Raw genomic sequence first — 10,960 nt, 5'->3', positions numbered from 1 at the left:
CGGGGGCAGCGGGAGGGGAAGCGTACGGGGGACCCCCGGCCGTTCATCCGCCGGGGTCTGCTCCGATGCGGGGAGCCCTGCGGTACCCCCCGCTCACACGGAGCCGGTGCGGGCAGCGCGCCGGCTGCGCTCAACGAGGCGGCAGCGAGCGCGGGGTGAGCCGAGCAGAGGGTCGGGGGGCAGAGCTTGGCCCCTCCGCAGCCAGGGCGACGCAGCCAAAGCCACCACATCCCCCGGACCAGCGCTTTGACAGGTAGAAAAGTCTCTGCAGGGAGTCCTCACCTGCAGCAGACCTCATGAAGGGGAGTATTTAGAATCCCCCAAAAGGCAGCATGTGCCCGGAGCATCACTGAGCACAGGAGGGAGATCGAGCCCAGATGAACATGCAGCTTCTTGGCCCGGGTCTCCATCTCTGTGCTGCACTGCACAGGTCTGACTGGTGGGAGAAAGCTGGGATCCATCTGTCACCTGTCCTGTGGTGCTTCCAGCACTGCCACTGTCCAGACATGAGTCTAGGTGTCCTATTTTTGGACTCTAGCATTCGCACAAGGGCCATGGGGGGAATTGGTTCCCTCCTTTACTGAGAGAGCAAAGGTGTTTAGGACTGCAGGAGCCAAGCTCTGGTCTGAAGCACGAGCTGTAGTATACTGCAAGTTAGAAGGCAGCCAAGAGAGCTGACAGTCTGATTCAGTACTCCTGCTGAGCGAGGTAGGTGCCGAGCTTTAGAGATTATTCTGGATAAGACGGAGCCCAGAAGCAGCATTTCAAGTCTTGTCATGATTGCGGCTGATCTCAGCGCAAAGCCAGGGATTTTGATTGCTAGTGGGGGTGAAGAGGGAAAAGCAGCAGAGCTTTTTCCAGTTGTCCAAAGGCCACTGAGCAACACGGGGACATGCCCTTGGGCTGCACATTGCAGGGGGTGAGCAGGTGCTTTCAGCCAGCTGCTGCCAGAACAAGGGAGAGACAGGTGAGCATCTGGCTCTTGTGCAGGGATGTGAGAGGGGATGAAGGGCACTCCATCTTGACTCCAGAAAGAGTTAAAAGTGAAGCCCTAAGTGCTCACCTGGCTCTGCCAGATCTTTCACCATCTATTTGTGTCCAAGCGTGCCCAGCAAACACACACTGAAGTCCCCATGAATGACTGGAGCGCTTCCAGCTGACAGCCGCATCCCTGCTCACCGCCAATGGCGGTGCACCCAGCCTGGGAAGCACTGACATCATTTCTGGCCAATAGCAGCTCCGAAAAGGGATGCAGCAGCAGCCGCTGCTGCCGTCTTGGAGTGAGATAAGTAATATATAGATAGATGGAAATGTGTGTATACACACACACCATCACTGCATTGGAGACCTGCTCCCCCAGGGCAGCGGTAGCAGCATACTCCGCCACCCTGCCACACAACCTGGGGTGCTTGTCCCATCTTAGAGCACCCAGATGTTCCTGGCTAGCTGTACCCCACCCCTGCCAGTGAGACAGAATTGCTCCAGAGCTGCCACAAAGGAGCATGGCCAAGGGGAGAGGAGACCATGAGGGTAGCCAGGACTAGTCCTAGGAAGGGCTTTGAACTCCAGAACAAAGAACTTGAGCCGAGATCTGCCTTCAGTGGGAACTAATGGAGATGTGACATAACCAAGAGATGCCTTCAGTCACCTATGGGGTGGGCAGATAGGCTTGATGCCTTCTCAGAGGCTGTTTAGGTTCCTAGAGTCATTGCAAGAGAGGACAGAGGAACAAGTGATTTCTTTTCCATATGAATATCAAGATCAGCAGGACAGGCTGGTTCTCAGCAGAACATGCAGACGGAGACCAAGCCCATAACAACCTGGGGGTTGTTTGTGCTGGGATTTTCTTGTGGTCGTGCAGGGTGGAGTAACCATTTTTGCATGGTACCTGGACTGGTGAGTGCAGCAGTCCTGCATCAGGCAGGCAGAATGGTTCTTGGGTTTGCCATGATGCTCAGCAAGGATGTTTGCTCCAAAATACATCGCTGAAGTAGCCCATTGCCAGGTGTGGAGGAAGCAGAGAAGACCCCTCATGCAAGTCTGTGGCTTTCCCCAGACACCTGTTCCCAATGGCTTGTTACTCCATTTCCTCACAGTTCTGCTTCCCAGGCCCCAGAGCTGCTCCAGCAGCCAGAGCAGGGGTGGAGAACTCCAGAAGAGGCTTGGATTTCCCTAGAGAGGGTCCCAGCACAGAGTAGGCAGCATGAGCAGGAGGGAGAACAGATGTGCTTGGTGCCTTGGGGTTAGTCAGATGTTATCAACAGGGTGGGGTGTGAGTACACCTTGCTCTCCAAGCTGACTTCATCCTCATCTGCAACTCCTCCAGGTTGGGAGGGAAGAGCAGGAAAGCAGAATGGAAATCACTCCAGTTTCATAAGATTACCTCTGCAAGGAGAGAAAGCCAAATGCCAGCCTTTGAAGCTCTCCTTAGAGCAGGCAGAGCGGCAGCCGCTGTTTTACACGTACCACAGGCATCAGCACCCTCCATCCCTGCAGCTCTTGCCCTTCCACTACCAGTTCCAGTCCTTGCCACTCAGCTGGGAAGCGCTTCCTCCATCAAGAAAGCAGCATAGAGAGTCAGGGAAGCAGGCAGGGATGGAGAGCCTCAAGAACTGCCTTCTCATGGCAGCTGCCCCATTGCATAGCTGCTCCAGAGGATTCCCCAGCCCCAGGACTGTGAAACAGCCCATCGGGGCACTCTCCTTTCTCCAGCCAAGCCAGCTTGGCTGCTGGTTGGGATTCCTCAAGCAAAGCTTGGCATCATCTCTGGCAGCTTCTGAGCTGGTTTGTCTCGTGCGGCTGGTTTGGAGAACCACTCTGATCCCCATTTCTTCCTGCTCAGCTGGAAGAGGCCTTGGGTCCTTCATGCAGGAGCCCAGCACCATGCACTCCAGACAGATGCTAATAGGAGTCCAGGCTTTTCCCCACACCCAACCCACTGGTATGCAAGACCTCACATGGGGCCGTGCAACTTTAGACATTTCCTTGGCATGGCCAGGAGTGCCAAGTGGTGCCTTTTCAGCGCAGCTCTCAAACATCCGCTTACACACTCCTGACAGCGCCCGGCTGGCCCACGCCGCCTCGCCAGGCCGTGCCATGCCAGGCCTTGCCAGTGCCTCGGCACCTGGCCAGCTGGCAAGCCCAGCTCCTCTGAGACATGCTCCCAACAGAGCGGAGGAAACTCGAGTGCTGCTGAAGGGCTCAGGAGGAAGCACATCCCTCCACAGCACAGGGGTATTTTGCACCAAGGGCTTGTGGGGAGCCCAGTTCCCACACAGAAGGGGGAGCAGACAGCTGATTTTGGCAGCAGGTTGGAATAGCATGAGAGACTCACAACAAGGACCAGTCTCAGTCACATCACACCAAGGAAAAGAGCTCCCCATGGTCAGTCTCATGCTGTCTCCCCAGCCATTATAGCTTCACAATCACTCCAAGCAGTGCCTTCTTGGTGGTCTTGCAAATCAGGTGGGATCTCACTGCCAGGCCAAGGAGCCAAAGGGACAGTGCCCTCCATATGGTTGGAGAAGGTGGCTCCTGACACCCTCCACTCACAACTGGGCTCCCTCCCCTATCTGCAAGATGCAAAACTTTCCTTGCCTCTCCCAAACCTCCTGTTCTCTCCTGCTAGCTTTGCTCATGGCTCCTGGCATGGATGCCAGTCAGCTGCTGCCCAAATCTGGGCTCGGAGACACCAGGCACTGCTCAGCTGGGCTTGTGTTTTTGTTATCCTGCACATTTGCATGGGGAGGATTTGGAGGAAAACCCAGATGTACAGTGCTGAGCAGAACAGGCACTAATCCCTGCTCTAGGGGTGGTGGGGGGAGAGCTGTCATCCAAACTGCTCCCAGCTCAGCTCTGATGACTTTTGCCTGCACAGACAGCAGTGTTTGGGGGGGAACCCTGTCACAGGGTGCTGCAGTCAAGGGTCCCCCACCATCCCTGGGCCAAGCCAGGTCTGCTCTGTGGCAATGGATTTATCGCCATGGAAACAGCATCTGCTCGGCCTGGGCCCCCCAGGAGGCAGCCGGACCCCTGCAGCATCAGCCAGCTACCATTTATTTTTAATCGGGCTCAGCAGCACCGGGTGGCTTTGTCTCCAGGAGGGCCCAGAGCAACAGCAGAGCTCAGCTCCCTGCAGCCCTTGGTCGGGGGGGGCAATCAACACATCCCTGTAGCTCCAGTCAAAGGGACCCTCTCATAAGGGGAATAAACATGGTTGGATGAGCAAGTCAGAGTTCAATCCACACTGTTTTCATAGGCTGCTTCCACTCTCCCAGCACCTTCGCCTTGACAGGAGTTAGGAAGGGAGGAATAAGGGCAGGTCCAGGCTGGTGAGGGCAAGCCCTGGAGAGCACAGTCGCAGTGCACAGGCCCTTTGCTACTGCCTCCTTCCATCTCCCCAGGCTGGAGCAGGATCCCCAGCACAGGATCTCTGCCTGGTTTGGCAGATGAATGCAGCTACCAAGAGGGATGGAACATCTCCAGGGAAGGAGAGACCTGGGGTCAGGGTCCTGCTGAGGGAGTTTGTGGGGTCCCAGGAACGCCGCAAGAGCAATGGGTACACAGTGCTCTACACTTTCCCTTGCTCACAACCAGTAGAGAAGCAGAGGGAATTGATATGGGACACAGAGGATGAGGCACCGGGCAAAGAGTTCAGCTCCAAGGCAAGGCCCTGATGTGTTGGCATGGGGCTGCAGCCCCCTGTGCTCTAGGGAACCAGCCGCCACATAAGGCCAGCCACGAGTGCCAGCCTGCTCCTCTGGCAGTGCCAGAGCAGTGTCAGCAGGGCTTCAAGCCCATGCCTGTCCTGCGAGACATCACCAGAATCCTGCCCCGACAGGCACCAAGGAGCTGGGTCAGCCCTTGCTGCCTCCTCACACTGGCACTGCCACCGGAGGCGAGCCGGGCCACCCAGCCCCCCTCGCTCACGGGAGCAGAGGAACAGGACACCCCAGTAGCCCCATCCAAGCTTCTTAGTCCATGGCAGGCACGCATCCCCCTCTCAGGACAGCACACATCTGGGATATGGAGGAAACCCAGGAGTCTTGGCTCCCAGGCCCTGCTCCACCACGCAGCTGTGTTGGTACCACAGCAGGAGCATCCTAAAGCCACTGTGTCAACCAGGAGAACCAGCCTCAGGTGAAGCACACAGGAACCTCAAACCTGTGCTCAGCTCCCCAAACATCCACTGGCTTCACCATGCCGGCAGCTGGGAACACTGGCCCAGTGGCAGGCAGGGAGGGAGGCAGGCAGGCTCCAGCCAACAGAGACATGATGCCATCACCCCTTATCTCTCCAGGGGAAGGGAGGGGGCAAATTGCATCCTCCAGGCTCAGGTGCACCAGTGCTGGTGAAAGCTAATTTCTGAAAGCTAATTTCAATGCAGAAGGTTCCCTTTACATTTGTCATTATTATTTATGCTGCCATCAGGCTAAGCAATGAGTTAACCCTTTGAAGGGGGAACTGTGGTAGATGTTTAAAGGAGGAATAATGCAGGTTTCCTCCTGAAAGAGTGCTTCCCATGGCAGTTCAGCCCCAGAGATGTTTAAGGGGGAGCTGGGGCAGGTTTTCTCCTGCCCAGCCACACTCAGCTCTTAGTTGGGGCAGAGAGGCAGCACACCAGGTGCAGGTGGCCAGGCACAATAGGGACATGCCACCAGGAGACCATCCAAGTGCTCCTGGTGACAGGACCTGGCCATCAACAGGCACATTACTACATCCTTTGCCACAAGCAGTAATCCTCACGCACAGCTGAGTTACCTGGCCTTTGGGGACAGTTGTGCTCCTGGCAGGTGCCACAGTCCCCACATGGGGATCCTGCCAGCCCTTCCCTCCCCAGTCCCTGCACTGCTGCACTGTCTGACACTCTCTCTTCTCCTGTACAGTTCTCCAAGGAGAAGTACATCCTCGACTCATCACCAGAAAAGCTTCACAAGGAGCTGGAAGAGGAGCTGAAGCTGAGCAGCACCGACCTGCGCAGCCATGCCTGGTACCACGGCCGCATCCCCCGGGAGGTGAGATGGGGAAGGTGGGTGGCTCCGGGCACCCTTTACTTGGAATGTTGTGGGAGAGCAGTCTGAGGCCACATGGAACCACCAGCCTTTTCCTCTGGGAAACCTCTGGTCAAGAGCTTCATTAACTCTGAGCTGCCTGATTTTGCCACAGCAAATGCCCTCCTATGGCTCAGGGCCAGGGGTGAGGGGAAAAACCAGTGCCCCAAATAACACCCCAGCAGAGCATCCACTCATGCCCCGTGGCCCATCCAGTGTGGCTGTGGCTGAGCTGTGCCCTATCCCCCTGACAGGTGTCTGAGAGCCTTGTGCAGAGGAATGGCGACTTCCTCATCCGTGACTCGCTCACCAGCCTGGGTGACTACGTGCTGACGTGCCGCTGGCGCAACGAGCCGCTGCACTTCAAGATCAACAAGGTGACAGTCAAGTCCAGCGATGGCCATACCCATGTCCAGTACCTCTTTGAGCAAGAGAGCTTTGATAACGTGCCTGCCCTTGTCCGTTTCTACGTGGGCAACCGCAAGGCCATCTCGGAGCAGAGTGGGGCCATCATCTACTGCCCCATCAACCGCACTTTCCCCCTGCGGTACCTGGAAGCCAGCTACGGGCTGGCCAACGGGAAGCACGGGGGACCCCACAGCCCCTCCACCCAGAAAGGAGGGCACATCAAGAGGAGGAGCATCACCATGACAGACGGTCTGACTGCAGACAAGATCACCAGGGCTGAGGGGTGCCCAACCAGGTGAGCATGCAGTCTCATCCCAGCTCAGCTGAGCAGAGGATCAGCCTCAGGAAGGAGGCAGGGCATGCTCAGTCACCGCTCTCTGGGTGCAGAGGTTTGGGATCAGGGATGGAAGAAAGAGACCAGCAGAGGCATGGGAAGAACCAGTACTCAGCTGGAACTGGGGTTTTCTCCCAGGCTGGCTGCCAGCCATGTTGAGCTACCACAGCAGACGCCCAGTGAGCAGACATGACTTTAGCATTGCAGGCCAGAAGCCAGAGAGTGTTTTACAATCACCCAGTCCAGGATTACCAGCATGTCAGGGCTTGTTAGAGCCATGGAGCTGAGCTTTCCCAGGCAAACGTAAGAGGAGAGTCAGTCCCAGACACCAAGACAGCATTTGTTGTTTGGTTTTGGTTTTGAATGGCCCTTTTAGTTTCAGAGCCCTTTCCATTCAGCATTTTCAAGGAGTTACCAAGTAGAGCTGAAAGCCTGGTGGGCAGGAGGAGACTGATGGGGCTGTGCTGATGGAGTCTGCACAGACCCTGGATCACAGCCTTCACAAAGCTGAGCTGTTCACATTTTCCTTGGCCAGCTGGGCTTCTCCAGAGGTGGAGGAGGAGACTTCCTTTGTATGGCTTACTTTTGGCAGTCCCAGACTGCCCAGAGCCCTGCAGGGAAGGCAGGGCCACACACATATCCTCACATGCAGCAGCCAAGGGCAGACCCGTCTACTCCTGCCTCCAGCAGGACACAGCCTGTTGTTAAGCCAAGCTGCTTTCTCACCACCCTGACCTGAGCCCAAGGACAGGGTGAGAATGCACCAGCAGAAAACAGGCAACCAACTGTTATGGCTGGGAAAAGGGAAACACTCAGACTTCCAGAAGAGCATATGTGTTTCCAGAAGAAGAGCGCAGATCCATCAGTCTTTCCTCATCACTCACATTTTCCCCAAATCCCTTATCACTGCCACTGCTGTCCCATCCTCCTCCCACTGCTGAGGCACAGTGCTCAAGACCAACCACATCACAGCAGCCCAGCCCTCACTCACAGCAGGGAGGGCAGTGAATTACCTGCCATAACTCCTTGCAACCCTCCCCACACTCAGCATCTTTTGCAGCACCATTGACACACAGTGTTTTCATCAGGCCACCACTGCTGCCCCACCAGCCCAAGACCGCCTTGCTTGTTATGCAACTTCCCAAGTCCCGTTTCCAGGCACTTTCCAGCTCTACTAAGCTTTGAGTCAGAGCAACAGTTCACCTAACCAGCCCAACAGAGCTCCCACTTAGAGTAATACACACAGTATTAGATACCACTTCGCAGCACAACCCTAGAAAACTACCATCCATGACTTCTTTGACAGATTCACTTCCCCACAGCACCCTGGAGTGGACCATGCCTTGGCATGGCATACTGATGCATTGCTCTGCTCTCCTCTGTAGGACCAAGGTCCCTGCATGCAGGTCTGTCTCTGATTTATGGGGGTCAGTGGGTAGTGACCCCTTCTGCTCCCAGCTGCTGCAAGGACTGCCCGCTCACTGCTCCAGCTGAGCTTGTTATGGGTAGTTGTGGAAGGTGGTGATGATCCAAGGGAGGTGTTGGGGCAGCAAACCCTCATCCCAGTCCCTCTGTGCTTGCCCAGGCCGTGCTTTAAGGGACTAACCTGCACCCTCTGCCCCCTCCCCAGCGTGTCCCTGCCCCACCACAGAGACATCATTCGCAACTGTGCTGTCAGCGTGGACCAGATCCAAGACCTGCACTCCCCGATGTCCCCCATCTCTGAAAACCCAGCATCACCTGCCTACAGCACAGGTATGCATTGCCCCTCTCCATCCCTCTGGAGACAGTGGGGCTGTGGATCAGCCTGGACTTGGCACTGTTGTGATGCAGGGACCTGAGGAGGGGGACCTTAGGGACAGGACCTCAGCCAGTCTTCAACTGCATCATTGTGCAGCTGTCCTGGGACCAGGTTATTCTGTTTTTGCAGTGGGGTTTTCCTGAGCCCCGTGTCCCTGGCCTGCTGCATCTATGGTCCCTATGTGTGTGTGCATCTCCGGGCTTTGATAAGTGACTCCTCTGTTCCCTACAGTCACACGGCTAAAGCCACATGCCTGCCAAGCATCTGGAATCACCCCAGCCTCTCCGGTCATAAGAAGGTCTAGTGAACCCCAGCTGTGCCATGGGAACAACAGCAAACCTCTGCCAGACCCTGCCCACAGCTCCCATTCGACTCCCTGCCATGGGTACGCCCGCGCCTCCCCGTCTCCCTCCGTGAACAGCTACAGCGACCCAGACACGGGGCACTACTGCCAGCTGCACCCCACCTCGCCCATCAGCAGGGACCGGCCAGCCCACGACACCAAGCAGCTACCAACAAAGAGCTACGTGGAGAGGCTAAAGGTGGAGGAAGGACAGAGAGGGACTGTGGAGAACAGCTCTGGGGAAGCAGAGGCAGGGCAGAGGCTGAAAGCAGAGCTGGACTTCATGGGTTTTGTGCCCCCTACCATGGAAACAACCTCCTCCTTCAACCCTGCTGCCTTCCAGTCCCTGCTCATCCCCCTGGATAACAAACCTCTGGAGATGACTGTGCTAAAGAAAGTCAAAGAGCTGCTGGCAGAGGTGGACGTGAAGACACTGGCCAAACACATTACCAAAGTGGACTGCCTGGTATGGCCAGGGCCAGGAGGGAGGGATGGGCACTGCTGCCCTCCAGTCTGGGTTGGCAGGGATCAGTGCATCAGGCAACCCCTGAGCATTGGAGCCCCCCTACTGGGCTCTGCCATGCTGTATCAGCCAGGGCAGGCAGAGGCTGGGCTGGGGCAAGAGACTGCCCAAGGACACTTCAGCCTCTCCTCAATTAACAAAGGTCTAATCAGCTTTCACCTTCCTTCCCAGGTCGCCCGGATATTGGGTGTGACGGTGGAGATGCAGCGGCTCATGGGGGTGAGCTCCGGTATGGAGCTGCTCACCCTTCCCCACGGCCACCAGCTCCGCCTGGACCTGCTGGAACGGTACGGCACAGCACGGCCAAAATGAGCCCACAGCCTGCCCTGCGTGGCCTGGTCCAGCTCCCCTGGGTGTTCCCAGCCTGGCATGGGGGAAGGGAGAGGAGGAGTCCTGTCTAAGCCCCCAGAGCACCCTCCTTCCCCATGCTGACCCTGCTCTGTGTCTCACCCCTTGGCAGATTTCACACTATGTCCATCATGATTGCCGTGGACATCCTGGGCTGCACAGGCAGCACGGAGGAGCGGGCGGCCCTGCTCCACAAAACCATCCAGCTGGCTGCCGAGCTGAAGAGCACCATGGGGAATATGTTCAGTTTTGCAGCTGTGATGAGTGCCCTGGAAATGACACAGGTAGGGCGACGCTCCTTTCGTCCTCATGGCCTGGGCTCAGCCTCTTGCTCAAAGTGCATCCCTCTCCCTGTGTCCTGCAGGCTCCAACAGTCACTGGGATGGGTGAAAGGGGAAAATGCCCAGGGTAGGAGGAATGGGGCCACATCTGCTGGGATGCAAGCAGGGAAGGAGAAGAGCCATCCCCTCCACAGAGCAGGCAGCCTAATCCCGCCAGGATCCAATTGTTTTTCGGTGGTTGGGCTTTTTGTTTTGTGCTGGGCTGTGTTCCTGGGAGGAAATGAATCTGCCCTCCGGTACAATACCAATCAGTCTCAAGGCTGTGGCAGCAGCGTCTCCGGGCCACACTGCTCCCTTTGGAAGATGAAAAGAGATTAAAATTCAATTTTAAATTGAGCCCAGCTGGGAAGTCTTGCTTCCTGCCTGGACAAAGGAGGTGGAACGGCTGCCCCCTCCCTGCATCTCATCTTCAAGGCTGCTGCAACGCAGGGAAGTTGCTGTCCTGGGGCACAGGCAGGGGGAGAAATCCTAAGCCTAGCTTCAGTGCCAGGGATGTGCCGTATCTGGCCATGAGCACTGGTGGAGGAGGCTGTTTTTGGGAGCAGCAGGCACTGTTGTGTGCAAGGCTGGGGACTGTAGCTCCAGGGTCAGGCTGTTCTCCTTGGTGCCTGGAAGCTGTGCTGCCCCCAGCACCTTCTACCTGCCCCATCTCCTTTCAGATCGCCCGGCTGGAGCAGACCTGGATGGTGCTGCGGCAGCGGCACACGGAGGGTGCGATCCTCTATGAGAAGAAGCTTAAGCCTTTCCTGAAGAGCCTGAATGAAGGGAAAGGTAACAGAAGCAGCTGCCCTTATCTCACTTGCTTTCTCCTT

The 10,960-nt window shown here is 56.7% G+C and overlaps 1 protein-coding gene across 3 annotated transcripts in view; it reads left to right on the top strand.

The window, feature by feature from the left end:
- Nucleotides 1–10,960, top strand: part of SH2D3C (SH2 domain containing 3C) — a 23,971-nt gene that overhangs the window by 11,386 nt on the left and 1,625 nt on the right. For all 3 annotated transcript variants that reach the window (XM_017745618.1, XM_008642259.2, XM_017745619.1), the window contains 7 exons: nt 5,886–6,014; nt 6,305–6,753; nt 8,423–8,547; nt 8,825–9,402; nt 9,631–9,746; nt 9,920–10,091; nt 10,808–10,919. In XM_017745618.1, coding sequence (XP_017601107.1) covers nt 5,886–6,014; nt 6,305–6,753; nt 8,423–8,547; nt 8,825–9,402; nt 9,631–9,746; nt 9,920–10,091; nt 10,808–10,919 — 1,681 coding nt within the window. The remainder of the gene's footprint in view (nt 1–5,885; nt 6,015–6,304; nt 6,754–8,422; nt 8,548–8,824; nt 9,403–9,630; nt 9,747–9,919; nt 10,092–10,807; nt 10,920–10,960) is intronic.

The sequence above is a fragment of the Corvus brachyrhynchos genome, unplaced genomic scaffold (assembly GCF_000691975.1).
Source record: "Corvus brachyrhynchos isolate BGI_N302 unplaced genomic scaffold, ASM69197v1 scaffold59, whole genome shotgun sequence".
Taxonomy (NCBI): Eukaryota; Metazoa; Chordata; class Aves; order Passeriformes; family Corvidae; genus Corvus; species Corvus brachyrhynchos.
Note: the sequence above shows the minus strand (reverse complement) of the source record. Positions and strands in the feature narration are given on the sequence as shown.